The sequence below is a fragment of the Scatophagus argus genome, chromosome 1 (genome assembly GCF_020382885.2).
Source record: "Scatophagus argus isolate fScaArg1 chromosome 1, fScaArg1.pri, whole genome shotgun sequence".
Lineage (NCBI taxonomy): Eukaryota > Metazoa > Chordata > Actinopteri > Scatophagidae > Scatophagus > Scatophagus argus.
This window is the reverse complement of record NC_058493.1, coordinates 24,488,551-24,504,622: the sequence shown is the minus strand read 5'-3', so window position 1 is coordinate 24,504,622 and position 16,072 is coordinate 24,488,551. Positions and strand designations below refer to the sequence as shown.

At 42.6% G+C, this 16,072-nt stretch overlaps 1 protein-coding gene across 10 annotated transcripts in view; it reads right to left on the bottom strand.

Annotated features, from left to right (window-relative positions):
* neo1a (neogenin 1a) overlaps positions 1–16,072 on the bottom strand; it is a 146,571-nt gene that overhangs the window by 20,478 nt on the left and 110,021 nt on the right. For 9 of the 10 annotated variants that reach the window (XM_046393845.1, XM_046393889.1, XM_046393853.1 and 6 more), the window contains exons 8-13: positions 7,703–7,937; positions 6,958–7,112; positions 4,875–5,023; positions 3,193–3,331; positions 2,646–2,695; positions 111–255 (exon numbers count right to left, since the gene is read on the bottom strand). In XM_046393845.1, the coding sequence (XP_046249801.1) occupies positions 111–255; positions 2,646–2,695; positions 3,193–3,331; positions 4,875–5,023; positions 6,958–7,112; positions 7,703–7,937 (873 nt within the window). The remainder of the gene's footprint in view (positions 1–110; positions 256–2,645; positions 2,696–3,192; positions 3,332–4,874; positions 5,024–6,957; positions 7,113–7,702; positions 7,938–16,072) is intronic. The other variant, XM_046393897.1, reaches the window with a different exon arrangement.

The window sequence follows — 16,072 nt, the reverse complement described above, 5'->3', positions numbered from 1 at the left end:
AACACCCAAAAACACCTGGATTGCATCTGAGACTGATGATAAAGCAGACAGAGTTTAAATCTGACATCGACTACTATATTTGAGCAAACTGCTGAGTCAGTGGCAGTTACCTCCGATGAGCTTGAAAAGCTGAGTGCCTCCGGTGGTCTCGGCCACTTCGCTCCTCCGGGATCCTTTACGGTAACGGATCTTGTAGCCGGTGATCTCCCCGTTCTGGCCGCTCAGGGGAGGGGGCTGCCAGCGAAGCATGATGCTCTGAAGGGTGGAGGGGAGATGAAACACAAACTTAGATTAAGGACATGTCTGTTTTTGGGCCTGCAGCTGTTAAGGTGACCTCACGATTTAGCAGGGAGCATCACACCTTCCCACACACCTTGGCAGAGGTGACTGTGTTAACGTAACTCTGCAGGTTTATTGTCCTGTTTGCCAGAAACTGTCTCAGCCGCCCCTCCCTTCCTCCTGATGCAAAGCGGAGGGTCCCAGCAAAAAACAAACACCCCTCTGAGCGTGAGTGACGCAGTGCAGACTGATGCATTTACGATGAAATAAATGCATTAATGGTGAAAGGGGGCGTCCTGATGAGTGGGGTGCTCACGTGTCGACGTGTGGACACCAGCAGAGACAGCGAGGCAGAGAGATGAATGCAGCTCTTTTACTGACGGGCCCACGCTGAACTGTTGTGGGATTCGTGCATCTGAGTTTTTGTGTGTGTTTAAAGAGATAGGTGGGGGGTAGCCCAGCGTGGGAGAGGAGTTAATTAACGCTTCCCCACTGTCACACTGATGCACAAAAGTCTGAATACACACAGAGAGCACGCACACGATTCTCCGCAGCCGAGTCAAGGGAATTGCACAAATTAAATTTGTGTTAAGTGTGTTCAATTATTCCATTTTTCTTATAACACTATCGGTCCCGACTCGCTATGTGTGTTGCTTTTCTCCCTTCTTCTCCCTAATCATGAAAACCTGTTTAATTGACTTTTGGAAAATCACAGGGGAAGGTGAGATAGCAGATGCTAAAAAGAAAAAAAAGGGGGAAAATAAGATCACGAAAACATGATTTTCAGGTTGCCTTGCAGGTATTAGATGTGAGGTTATGGTTGACAAGGCCCAAAGAGGAGACTGAATACAAAATGCTTGTTAATTAGGTTTTTTTTAAATTTTTTTTTGCTCTTCCCAGTTCCATTTGGCTGGGCGTATCAAACAGCTAATTGCATAAATGTTCTGTATCTACATACTAGTAGCAGAATTACTGACTTAATGAGCGTTTACATTCAAAATTATATACAATGACAACAAAGAAAACAAAAAATGAGATGACTAATTCCAATAACGTGTAGGTATAAAGGATGCCAGATGTTTGTTTCACAGTTTTAAATTGGTTTGTCTGGGTCTAATTGGGGAAGGACAGCTGGATGTACACTAACCATTTAAAAGACAGTTCTGTCCTCGCTCTTAACATTAGCACAAGCGTGTTTTCTCCCCACAAATCTCAGCTGAGTGTCCCTCAGCATGGGTGGCCAGTTCTCACTCAAGCTGGGAGTGTGTGATAGGATTGTCTACCAGTTTTTTTTTTTTCTTCCAGTTTGCTTTGACAGTTTTCTCTCACTGTGGCTCAGCATCGACCAGCAAAAGGCTAAAAGCACTGGCAGCTGCTTTTGTAGTCAATGCATGCACCCCGAGGTTTTTCCATATCTTCCCCTCTTTGCTGCTCTCTGTTTGCACTTGGTGTCTCACGTGTCATGAGTGAGAAACATCTTTTATCAAATTTAATCCATCACTCAGGTGGAAACATACACTAAACAGGCCTACAGCTCTCTGTTTGAAGATCAAATGGCTGAGCAGAGAGGCAGATGAGGCCAGTTTCCTGTTTTAATCAGAAGCATGTTGTGAAGCCTGCAGCCACCTCCACAGCCTTATCTAATCACAAATGTCATGCAACAACTACAGTATGTTTAACTGTAATAAATCAGATTTAAGAATGAAACTTGAAAACAGCTGAGATACCACGAGTTGCTGCCTGAGATATGAGAAATTTGATCCAGTTATCACTGATCCACAGAGAAATTCAATCTGGATAAAAGGAATCTCACTTTGAAATACTTTGTTGAAAGGCGACCATTTCGAATTTGTGTTTCAATGCGAGGCAGAACCTAATCACATGTCGAACTACACTTCTTTTGACCTGGAAATCACAAAATCAATCCTTCCTTGGATACTTAAACAGTGATCTTCCCCACCCTAACACTGCCTTTATCTCCCAGGCTAATATTTTCGGTATCCATTTATATCCAAGCTGCAGGCTTCTCTGCCAGATGCTGTACAGACGGAGAGCGATACAGACGATAAAACCTTATGACAGGCGAGTCTCCTGCCGATGAGAGGATCGATGAGGGTTCACACACCCTCTTAACCAGCTGGGGCTACAGGCCTCTGACGTAGCTAATCACACAGAGAAGCAACGGTTTTCTGGGCTGCAGGCCACGTGTTTGTTCAACTGCTCCTGTGTAAGCAGGCGAGCCGTTGTGGATTTGGACGCACTGTAGAACAGTCGAGCTGCAGGCAGTTTACGTGACATTCGTATGTTGACTCTGACAAAGTGGGAGCGACAAAGGCTTTTAAGTCAGGGGCCCAGTTCAGTCTTACCTTTGAGTTCTGCACCTCCAGAGTGAGGTTCTGTGGAGGAGCACTTGGTACTGTGAAGAAAGGAAAACAGATCATTTATTTTGCTCAGTGCAAAACAAAGCACAAACATATGGTTTATTGACAGAAATGTAATTAGAAACAAAATTTTAAGTGATTTCTTTTAAGTGAGGATACTCAAAAATGCAAAACTACTCCGTTGTTCCAATGGATTTGCTGTTTTTATTTTCCTTATAAACTGAATGTTTTAGGTTTTGGAGTGTTAAGTCTGAGAAATTATTTGATATCAGCACTTGAGGGTCTGTGAAATTTTTCACATTAGACAATACTTGATTAATTGAGAAAACAATTGGCAGGTAAATTGCTAATGAAAATTACGCTAACCGAATGCAAAGTGAGAGACTGTGATGAAAAATGCGCCTTGATAGAACTATATTTACAACATACAGCAGATGACTCTATTTTACATACATACAGTGATGTTAAAATGATTTGGGAAATGTCACTAAGAAGACATCTTGGCAGATTTTTGCTTAATCAATGAACTGACCGTCAGACAGGGTACGGACCACGACGTCCTCAGTGGAGACGCCTGGACCGTGCTTGTTGTTGGCCACCACACGGAAACTGTACTCTGTGTTTTTCTTCAGCCCGGTCATGGTGTACGACTGACCGTCAACGTCAACGTCCTGAAAAAGACGGAAGGGCGAAGAGAAACATCATCTGCATGTCACTTTCATTAAAACCTAAAACAGAGTTGTGTGACTATGAATAGCTATTAACTTGTACATTTAAACACTTTCAGATATAAACAATATGTATCTGCTTCTCTTCTAATCTGATCAGGAGAATGAGTGAACGTGCCCACTGACAATTCAGCCTGTAAAGACAAGATGAAAATAGAAAAAAAATAATGGTAAAGTTTGAGAGAAAGAAAGATAGATTGAGGAAATACTCTTTTTTTAGCATGTAATTTTAGGCTAAAGTGTGACACTGGCTCCAACATGCTGTAAACAAGACAGCGCCAATAGATTTACAACCAAAGCAATCTCTCAAATATGGCAAAGCCACAAAAATGTGACGGCTGCTTTTTTCATATTAACATTTCTATTTGTAATTCCATGTAAAACCGTCATCTTCCACTGAGACACAAATTATGCTTTCTGTGATTACGACTTTTTGCTTTACAAATTGAGCACACTGGCAAATGCCCAATTACTTCAAGCCAATTTGCATTCATCTCTTTGCTTGTGACTCTGAGTAAAAAGTGGAGACTTAGTGGATATCTAATCTTGCTTCCAGAGCCGGCCAATCACAAGCCGTGAACTCGGGTCAGACGGTCGCCTGTCACCACATCACCCTTGAAGATGCAGCAGGTTGTCCCTGGTTTCCACCAGTCCTTTAATATTTCATGTCCTCGTAGCACTGGGTCTTTTCTAACTTCAGCTCTGCTCTGTCCCTTTCCTTCAGCTCTTCTTTCTTTCTTTTCACCCCTCTCTTCATCTCTCGCCTTTTCCACCTCGTCTCCAGCTCTCTTCTCCAGGGAGCTGAGGCATCATTACTCAGTGTGCTGGCTGACGTTTCATCCATTATCATATTAAAGGCTTTTTAATGCCTCACTGGCTTGTGCACTGCTACTGCTGGGGCTGACTCAATATCTAACCAGCTAGATTCCACTCTTGTGACAGAGTTAGACCTGCAGAGAAGAACTGTGTGAATCACCATCTTCTTTGTTTCTGCACAATAGGTATTTTTGCATGAGAGTGGGGCCAAAAAGCAATACAAAGAGTCTTCTGGCACACGATTAGGAACTCCTTAGCTCATCACAAGTTACATTAGACTTTGCAGTCACATTCCCTTTACTGAATCTAATAAATCCTGCAAACTCACACTTCAGCTACACACAGTACTTCTCCACTCACACGGCAAAGTGTTAATAGTACTTGTAGTAGAATAATTCATTTCAAGTGAATTAAATAATACATCATCAATAAAATGAAGGAAAAACGTGCACGAGATGTTATACTCTTCTTTATTAAAAATGTACATTAATCTGAAAGAATGTGCAGATTTTACTCTGTTTAATTATTTTATTTTTTATGTCTTTTTGGGTCAAGCTTTTTATTTTGTTTTTGAACCTGCTGTTCTGTGTGAAGCATTTCGTAACCTCATTTTAAAAAGGTCGGGTGACAAAACTGATGGTGAGCGGAGTGAGTGAAGACGGCATCCTACCTGTTCGCTGCCAACACTTTGGTCAGTGTAGTACAGCTTGTAAGTGAGGATCTCTCCGTTGCCAGTGAGGGGTTTGTCCCAGCTTAGCGAGACAGAGGTTGGCGTGTTGGACACCGCCTGGAGGTTAGGAGCAGGGCCCGGCACTTGGACTAGTGAACAAATAAAGCGGAAGAGCAGAAATTAGAAAACCTTCACACCTGACTAGTTTGCTATCATCTTGAACCTTCTTCACTTTTGATGCATTTTGTTTTATCTGGAAGACAGGGACTCAATTCAGCAATGTCCACTGACTGCTGCCAAACACACATTCTTGGCTCCTTCAAAGACGCATTTCCCACATGTTAGCAAGCAAGAGCTCAGACCACAAGACGGCTCAGTCGCGGCAGCTCTGTGAAGGCCAATCTGTCCCCTCTGGACTGGGCTGCCAGCCATGTTGTTTTTCTCGTTATTCCCATGACAAACAAACTGAAGGTGTGCCTCAACGAATACATCAACGTCTTCATCTTGCATTCCACCAGCCTTTGCTTCTAGCTTCTAGCTTCTGTTCAGTGTGGCAGACAGTTTATTTCATTGGTTCTGGTTAGTCAAGATAGGACACAGAATGTATTACAACATGCTTGTGTATCAGTTTGGTACTGTGGCTTTCAGGCTGCTTTATCAGAAATAGAGAAAGGCTCAAATATCCGCCTTGAATGCTTAGCAATGTGATGTAATATATTGATTCAAATTCTTGCACGAATACAAGTACATAAGTAAATAATGAATAAGCCCTTTAAACTTGGCACCGTGTTTAGTGACTGTGCTGTACAGAACACTCAATACCAGAAGTGATGTGATATTTCTGATTGTCTCTGTACTGCAACACACTGGACTTAAAATGGCACAAAGACCACGGAGTTAAAGTGGAGGCTGTCAGACACGCACACACGTATATATCTGTACTGTATATATCTTATAAGCTTTAGCTTCAGGTGTTCCTGACAGAAGAAAGAAGCTCCCATTTGTCAGTGTGAACAGACATGAGAGGTATGGGTCTGAGTGTGTGTGGGTCTGTGCAGGTGCATTAAGCCCACCTCTGAGGAGAGGTGATACAGAACAGCATTGTGTGCACATGCCCAGGACTGAGATGCAGGTCAACAGTTTAAGCTCTGATTCATAGCATGTTCTTACACCAAAAGTGCACACACACACACGACAGAGATGTACTGCACGGGTACAGCTCACCCTCGCCGATATCCCCATGGGTTGCTCGGCTACTGCTGGCAGGCTTTAAGGTGTGGTGTGTGTATTTGCGTGTGTGTTTGTGTGTGTCTACCCGTCCGCCCTCCAACCAAGGACACAGGTAGAAAACTGGCGGCTGACCTACAAAAAGTGACAGTGACTGAGCTGTAGCCAAGACTGGAGGTGAGGCACGTCCACCCTGACAGTGTGCTGGGAAATCCCCCCACACAGCACTTTCAAATGTGGGTGAAACTGAATGATTTGGAGGCTTTACACACCCCAACACAAAGAGAAAAGAAGAAGGAGGGAACCACTTTGTCATCTCAACAATTCTTATCTTATTGTCCTCAGGTCAAAACCTCCTAATGAGCTTCTGTACAGAAACTCTGTACAGGTTGGCTGAGGGAAAAATCTGGAAACCTAATTTCAGACATTCCTCACTCAGGTAGGCAAGGTTTAAAACAACACACACACAGAGAGCTTATGGCAAATGTTGGGGAGTAAACAAGATGTGGCTTATAAGAAGAAAACGCTGCATTTCTTTGGTCTGATGTTGGGTGGTCTGACTTAATGCACATCACCAAACAGTCTCCTCTATGTGTGTCTGTGTGTGTGGAGGGAAGGGGTCTCTCTATTTGAAGTGAGAGTACTCTGTATGCGAGTGAATATTTGTTTGTGTGAATGTTTATTTGCACATTTGTGTGCTTCTTTTCAGCGCATCCTGTTTGCCTCAGCGTGAGTATGTTTCCAACAAATTGGCTGGAGTTCGTCTTCATGTTTGTGTCCTGTTTACTGAGCACATATAAATGAATGTTTGTGTGTGTGTGTGTGTGTGTGTGAGAGAGAGTGTGTGTGTCCTTACCTTCAGCCTGGGTGGCCACTTTGAGTGCTGCCGAGGTCTCTCCCTGGCCGTTGCTGTTGTGAGCCACAACCCTGAAGCGATATTTGGTGTCTGGCATGAGGTTCTGGATGGTGACCTGCATTTCCCCCGGGCGACTGGTATTCACTACTCGCTCCCTGATGTGGACACACACACACACACACAAACAAACAATTCAATAATACTAATGTCTCATATTTACAATAAATGTCACATTTTAAAAGTGTCAGAACATATTAAAACAGTTTAGGTATTTCAGGATCGCCCTGTACACGGTCTTGTTGAATATATTAATGTGCAATACTTGTAACATTTGATAACAGATCAGTAATGTGCGCATTTGTTTTGCCTTATGCATCAAACATCAAAAGTGGCCGAAATGCTAAAGAGGAATTGTGGAAAATCCTCTCAGCTTCATAAATTTCTTTCTCAGTTATAGAAAGTAAAAACCTGCACATAAGAAGCTGAGGAAAATTTATCACAGGGCTGCTTAAATTACAGAGTTTGAACTGAATTTATTGTTTGTACTTCAATGTTTAAAGGTAATCCTTAGAGGGAGGAAGTTCGTTTTTAAGTAATGAACACTAACTGCAATGATAAGTGCTTTAACTGCTTTAATTAGACATTTTCAGAGCGGTCGGAGACAGTCGGTATATTAGTACCCCGCTGACTCCAGCAGTAATGTGCGTATTAGCATTACTGCAGTAGATCTTAGTGTGTGTACTACCTGCTAGTGCCCTCCTGGCTGTAGAAAACGGAGTAGGTTAACTCGTCTCCGTGGGGTTCGGCTGGCGGGCGCCAAGTCAGCTTGATGAAGCGGGTGGAAACCAGCGACGCCACGACATCTCTCGGGGCGGAGGGGGTGGGTCCTGCTGGACTGGCTAAACCTCCGGAGCCTGGCGTTACATGGTCAGTAGTGTTAGGAGTCAGTGAGGGGGGAGGGGAAGAGGGCAGGGCTACGTCTTTGGGTTGGGAGGAGGAGGACGACAACGAGGAAGAAGGAGGTAGGGAGGGAGGGAGGTAGGGATGAGTGTGGGGACATGGGGAGGGGCAGGAGACAGTGGCAGCGTGGGAGGGGACGAGAGAAACATCACGCAGAAAGGAACAGGTCGAGGAGAGGAAAGGAGTTGAAATGGAAATGACAGTGAAACGAAAGAAAGGAAGGAAACAAAAAAAGAAGAAAAAACAAAATAACAACAACGTAACAAAAAAAGACTTTTGGTGTGACAAGGAACCACAGAAATAAAACACTTCTACTACATTCACAAAGCTGACGAAAGCACAATACACGGGGGACTACACATGCAAATCTACACACAGCTCTCTAATGTCAGGGTAGTGGGAGCAGAGCGTAGCGTCAAACATTTCATTTTCATAGACGGTCTTCCCACCAATCATTTGTGGTTAAAAATGATTGGTTTGCATTTTTTGGGACCCTTTTTATTAACAGGTCAACAATCTGGAAAACAGAGGTAAACAGACGTTGTTCTGACACAGACAAAACCACCTTCTAGACTCTCAAATGCAGACGAGAAAACCGTCTATGTTAAGGGAACTAAATTCTTTTATTTCAGACAGAATGAAACAACTGAAAACTACCCCAACCCCCAAATAACGTCAATTCTGAAGTCTAGATTCTCTTAACTAACACACCAGATGATGTTATTTAAACACTTTTGTCATCACATTCCACAGCCCAGCCACAGAAATGTTGGTGATTTCATTTGGTGTTTTCATTATTACTTTATTTTTTCTTTTTTGGATGAACAATCTGCGGTCAGACTCGGTGAGATCTGCTTTCCATTTGCCTGGCAAGAGGACGAAATGAAACCATACGGAAAGAATGTCAGTCTGTATGACATTTCCATTTGTGTGCAGGTCAGGGAAATTGACTTGAGGGCAAAACTGAGATACAAAAAGGAGCACGGCCAAGTGCTGTGTGCAAACAGGGTATCATTACTGGAGAAATTGTTTTGAGATGCAAAGTGGCCGCTGGCAGATTTGTCTGTTACGGCATGTGGACAAACCGCTAACTTGGCTTCATTATTTGTTTACATTTGAGATTCCCAGAGTTCAGTGACTTCTACGATTTCAGTGATATGAAGGATTTCCTGCTTTTTAAATTATGTGGTGCACACACACACTTTTCTATACATAAACACACACTGTGATCAATGCGTTTATCAAGAACTGAAGGGGCTCTTGCTGCACGGTAGTGTCACAGTGCTGGTTTGTACAGTATGTTTACATCTGAGTGCGCACACCGACTCTGCAGTCAGTGGACGCCTTCTGTGTCATCTATGAACTTTAATCATTAATTTCATCTATAGCCATTAGCAGATCCTCGCTAACTTCACTTCTGCCTTCTTCCAGGATATTTCTGCCTTCGGTCTGGCCTTTAGAGAGGTAAGGTCAGGTGACTGATGTGGCCAATCAAGATCAATCCACTGTTTGATCCTATATAAATTATTGTTGCCTTGTCTTTATGTTTAGAAGGGGGGGGTGGGGGGGGTGGGGGGGACACTAATGTATAAAAAGTGCAAAGATATCGACAACCTCAAACAATTTAAAGACTTGAAGGTGGAAGTCGGAACTTCAGCCTCAAAGCCACTATTTCATTCCAAATCCATTTTCATGGAACTGGACCAGAAATAAAAGAAAACATATCATCATCCTAATGCTTTCTGACTGCACTGTAAATTACCAGATGCTGAACAATTATCCTCATTTATAAAGTGACACACACACAAACACGCGCAGAGCTAAAACCTGGCGTCTCACATCACCATCGACGGAACCATAAGCTCACAGGATAAACAAAACCTTGAAGCTGATTTATTGACAAGGCAGCACATCCAGTTTACTAAAATGTAAAAACACGAGACAACACAATTCAAGGAATATAGTGGATTACATTCTGTGAGAAATGCAAAAACTGTAAGTCACTTTGGCAGTGGAGACAGAGGATCTCTGATAATAAATAAAAAAAGGTGCATTGAATGAAACAGCGCCAAAGACAGAAATACTGAATCGAATATTCGGAACGCTTTACAGACGGGACAAAGGAGGAAATGAAGAGATTTATAACTGCAGTCAGAATACTTAAAGAAATCCAGCCTTTTAAGAAACTCCCTAAGTGGTGTTATTTCCACAGGTTTAGGTGTTGGCACTATCTATCAATATCATCATCATTATAGTGCCGAAGACTTCACGGTAATAAGCAAGTACGCCTTTAAAGCCTGTTTTCTTCAATTTAAAATGAGGAAACAGACAAAAATACTAACTTAGGAGACAATCCCAGGTCTCCAAAATATGTTTCATGTTTGTCAGTTTTGCATCGTCTGGAGTTGTGCCACTGCTTGTTGTTTGAGAAGGAAGAATAAGTCATGACGGAAGCTGGGCCGAGCTTTCAGCCATGTATATGTAGATATCTTTAAAAAGACAACCCAAAGTTATGCTTGGTTCTTACAGGAATATTATGCTATAGTGGAGGAATCATTTTAGAGCTCCAATCAGAGAGAAGAGAAAACAGATGTGTGTGTGCTGAGTGCAGTTATAGAGTAAAGGTCTCTCAGAGGTTAGAGCGGGTTAGTGGACACGGGCCACACAGCCTTGCAGACACTTTGGTCACTACCTTAATTCTCTCAATATATTTGTCGATCAGTGCCGGTGTGGATCTTAGGTGCAAAGGATCTGAGAAAAGAGGTTAGATGTCTCTTTTTTTGTTTTTTTTGAAAAGAGAATAGAAAATACCACACACTAGCAAAAGTAATCCTGAAATCAGTGTCAGGTCAGACGAAGAGATGCAGTAAAGCCTTATGAAAAACCCACTGTGTGAAAGGAAAGGAAATAAACCCATTAAATGTAGTTTCCATCTTTAGACACCATGTCAGCTGTAGGTAATTGACATGCTGAGCAGTTTTCGCTGTCCTTCTGACAATCTGTCTTGTACATGCATGCCTAGAGTTGTTACAGTAAGGAGGTGTCAGCCTCCCACTTCCGCTGCCAAGCTCTATTCATAGCTGATTAATAGTGTCATTAGTCTCTGTGCCAGGGGTAATGAATGGCTGGCATTAAGGCTTAACGAGGAAGGTTACTCTGGATCTACATAATAAATCTGAGTAACCAATACGCAAAACAGGCAAGACAAAGACACGCATAGCAAAGCATTCATCTTAATACTCCATGGAAGTAAAAGCCATTTCTGAAATTAAAATAATTGGAGTAGTGCTAAACTTCTGATTAGATTCCTGTAACTTTAACTTTTATCTTCTGTTGCCAACTCCGTAATCCTTTGCTCTGTCCCCCAGTGAGTGCAGCCATAAAGTTACGCCAAGTAGTTTTTTCATCATCTGGTCTGAGTACACAGATAAAAGAGCCTACCTCCCTGGCTCCAACTATACACCTCCACCAAAAGGGTATAAATCTACTGAATGCAGATATCTGCCAGAAGCACCCGCAGCACTGAAACTACAGATAGCCTTTTCAGAGGGAATTCAGCAGGCCTTGCCAAGTTCTCAGAAAATGGATTTCCTCAGGACTAGTTTCCATGTCTAATGTGGTTCGATAATGATGACTGTGTAAAAGACAGATCCAGCACAATGCAAATGTTCCATTACTGAGTAGCTACTTTTATCTGCCAGAGAATGAACAAAGTGAGAATGAACGATGGACTCAAAAAGCATAGCCAAGCGCCTTAAAAAAACAAAAAACCCCAACATAAAGTCAACCGTCAATTAAAACCAACTCTGTCATGTTTCATACCAACATGTAATAGTGGCATGATGAGAAAATGTATAAGATTAAACTGAACAGAGTACATCTGGGCTCTGGTTGAAGGACATTAATGAGAAATCATTTCTTCTGAACTAAGACAAAAATTCATAAAGAGATCCTTTCATTGAAGGCCCCCTCTGCTCAAAAACATGTTTTTTCTTCTTGTTCCTACAGCTGACTGCTTGAGCGCCACTGAATGATCCACAGAATGATCAGCGTGCAGAGTTTGACACTAGGAGGCTGCTTTCACATTGACCTACTGAAAGAGACTCAATGAAAATCCAGTTTTAAAGGGCAGGTCTACCAGCATGATCTGTCATATGATCACAACTCGTTTGGAAGCCAATTCTGAGTGTGATGTGGAAACTCAAAGCCTCCAGCGCACATACACATACAACTGACTTTTCAGTCAAGTAGGAGACGCCTTGTGCCCACCAGTTCAACTGTGAAAATGGAAAATAATTACAAATTTATGGATTCTGGAAATTTAAATAACTGAAAGGATAGATGTCATTTTAAGGACAAGATAACTACACTTTTTTAGATCCCAATCAGACACAAATTACTCCAAGTAAAGTTTTTTTATATAGATCTTAAAACATGTCTGTAAGGGGACATTTAAAACTCAAAACTAATGTGAGCAACACCAGAACATTTCAATTGATGTTTGCAGGCAAATATGTTGGAAAACTGTTGGTTCCCAAGAGCAACTACAGCTGCTTTCTCCCAGATCGCGTTGCTCTCACTGTCTTTCATGATAAAACTGGAAGGATGAGCAAGTCCAACAGCTTATGGCATTTGAGCAGATCCTTCTTGTGCCAAGAAAAGAAAAAAAAGAAAATCTGAATGCTTCAAGTGAAGACAAAGTGAGAGGTGAAGGGAGAAATGGGGGAGTGCCAGAAAAAGGCTGGCCAAGCATGTTTTTTTGTTGTCTTTGTTTCCTCTTGAGTACCTTGTCGACAGCAATAATAAACTCGATTTTTAACACAATTTAAAACTCTAACAAAGTGCTTCACAAGCAATATGACAATAAACGAAAAGCAATTACAGAAACTGTAAAAGTGCGATACGTTCATCAACAGAGGGTGAAAATGCACCTTGTGTTGTGCACCACCTTATCACTGACGGAGATATTGTATCAGATTGGCAGAGCATATCGGTAACTGCACACATTCCCTCTCGCTGTGATAATCAGAGACAGTCAAGATCAAAAGTGCAGCTCAAACCTCACAAAGGCGTAAGCTAACGAGGTGTTCGAACTCACTGACATAATCCGAAAAGTCTTTGTGACTCAAACTGATTCTCCCAAAAATGTCAAACGGCATCTGCTCCACATTCTTCCGCATCTTTTTCTAGGACATGTTGGCTACGATCAAAATAAGTTTCAAAATGTATCACGTTCCCCAGGAGAGGAATAAGTTTTTATTAATTAAAACAAATACATGGCAATCCCAAAAAATGAATGACTTTTCTCCTCATTAAGTCATGAGTGATTAAAATGTTTTTCTGGAACAGTCTTTAGGCACTGAAGATCCTGATGGTGGGCCAGAAGGGACACATCAAAGTCAGGCAAATTGACAGAGGTGAGCACTCTTACAATCACGTACACAATATTGAAAATTGGACTTCTAGCATCGCTGCTGCATCACAAAGCAGGTCAACATTCTGACAAACATTTTTTATAATGGCAAACAAAGCTTCTCTGCCTCAGCAGGCACTGACGACAAATGTAGATATAAAGGATTTGGACTGGGTCACAGATGTATTTATGTCTCCACAACAAACAGTCCTGTGAGGGGCTACAAAGTGGGATATGAGAGGACCCATCTGAGAGATCCACGGGACCGCTGGATGCCATGTGGTGATGCAGCAAATACTTTAGGAGGAGGGGGAGGCGTTTCTGCTTCCAATGATGACCTCTTTATCAGGCAGGCTGAAACTTCCCAAAGCCCCAACATGTTCTTGTTTATCAACAAGAAAAACTGTCCCTTAAAAATCGACAGCAATTTCCTCTTAAATGGCACAGTTTGTTCAATTTTACATTTATCTTTCTTTTCACATCCAAAATCAACATTCTCAAATTTGCTGTGGGCCTACATAAACAAGCAAAGGCATTTGTATGGGGGAATGTTTTGGAAGAGAAGATGGTATGTCTGTGTTTGCATCCACTCTTGGCTCTCGGGCATTTTACTTTCCGGTAATTTGGTTTTCATTAAAAAGTGACAATCCCTGCTCTGGGTTCTCAAAATAAACACTAAGCGGGGCAGGTTTAATGTGCTGCAATGTGTAAAAAGCCACATATATCCTACAGAGACCAGAAAAGACAAACCCAGAGGATTCCAAGACGCACGAGAAAACAAACGCTCCTATTTGGAAATGACAACAGTAATTGAATGGGGTTGGGCGCATCAATAATTAATCATCCACTCTATGTACATACAGCGTCCTTTCACCATCAAACACATGTACCCCGCTTGATCCATGAGCCACTGGTGTGTTAATTTGGGTGTGATTGCTTTGTTCCCCTGAACACGTCGCTTCAACACACACACACACTTGCAGAAACATGCACGATGGTGAGGCCAACAGCTGCTTGCACGGGCCTGGTATGCAAATGAGGATGTGCGACGACGGTATACAATGTAAACCTCCCCCCAACACCTCCCCTTCCACTTTGACAAATCTCCATCATATGCATCACGTGCTTCACATGCTGGCTGGGAGAGGGACTCGAGGCCTCCTGGGCTCGCCTTTCAAGCAGATCAAAACAGTCAGTGATGCTGCACATCTCCAGAGCATTTCAGCGCCAATGCCCAGGACTGGATACAAGCTTTTCCTTCTGCGCTGCCTGCCTTTGTATTTTATTACACTGGAGGTACAAGAATATAATTCAACCTTTCCAGGGGAACGGAGCAAGCCTGGAATGAAGCAATTGATTTCCGGGGAAGCTCTCCCCAGCAGTGTGCATGCGTGTCTACATGCACTTGCAACATCTCATGTATAAAGTGAGTGGAGCTGAACAACCAGTAAAAGGCTGAAAAGGTCAAACATTGTGCTTGCAGAAGTGGGAGCAGCTGCACCCCCCTTGGGAGACTCGCTAACAAACAGGCCAGCTAATCAGACTCCCACCAATAAAGCAGCCTCCCTGGGTTAGACGCATTGAGAAGCAGCTACCGCACTACGCTAGCAGGCAGTGGGGTACCCACAACACACTGTGATGTTACTCACTATTCTACTTTTAGCTTATGGAAACTGGGAGGCTCAGTGGAGAGAAGGGGCGGGTGGGTGCTAATAAAAGAAATAAAAGCTCCAGCTCTGGTGGCACCGCTCACAGGGGTCAGCTGCCTGCAGCTAAGGGAAGGGTGTGAAAGGAAAGTGATGTTTTTTTGCCATGTGGTACTTCCAATTACTGCACCCAGAGGACCGTCCTTGTCCAAAAACATCAGATCGTTGGAGGTGCATTGTGTTGTATCCTAAATAAGTGCACGTGTCAGTGAAGAGCATAAAACAGACTGTCAGGAAAAAGCAGCTACGCAGTCAGGCTTAAACCTAGTGCTGATGACAGGACTGACCTTCAACAAACAGTGCTGACGCAGGTACTGGAGGCTATTTTAATCCTTTTTTGCACTTTTCTGTGCAAAACAAGAGCAAAATAGGTAACCATAACATTTTGCATTTAGCACTCAGGCGACAGACCATTTATAAATGAGGCAAAGGCTTTCACCACGGTTGAGTAAGTACAACCCATAGGAAAGTTCAGGCTGTGCTGTGAGAGCCTCAGCTTGTAAACACACACATACACATTCAACACCATCCCTGAGAGACGGAGCCGCAACACAAACACTTCACCATCAGCGCCCGTACAAACAGCAATTTGGTGGAGGCTGATTTCAGCTCCTCACAATCAATTTAGGCTACAATCCCTGTGATCAGCTTCCTACAGCACCCAGTGGGGGGACAAATTCACTAATCACGATCACTCTGTGTGTGTGTGTGTATGCACCAAAGACATTTCGTTTGTGCATTTCAGTTAAGGCGCCATGTGCACATTTTAGGGCGTCATCCCAAAATTTGAATTTCAATATGTTTTGCTACAAGGCAAAATTTAGTGGAATACATTCACATTTACATATGATTAATATTCTCCATCAAATGGCCCTGATTTGTTTTTATATTGCCTTTCATGATCACAGGCATTTACAAATATAACTACAATGTTCTTAATAAAACAACAATATTATCATATTTGTTAAATCAAGCATAACTCACCAAAAGCAAGCAATACTCAACACTGCGAGTTTAGATAAGGCACTTATTATAA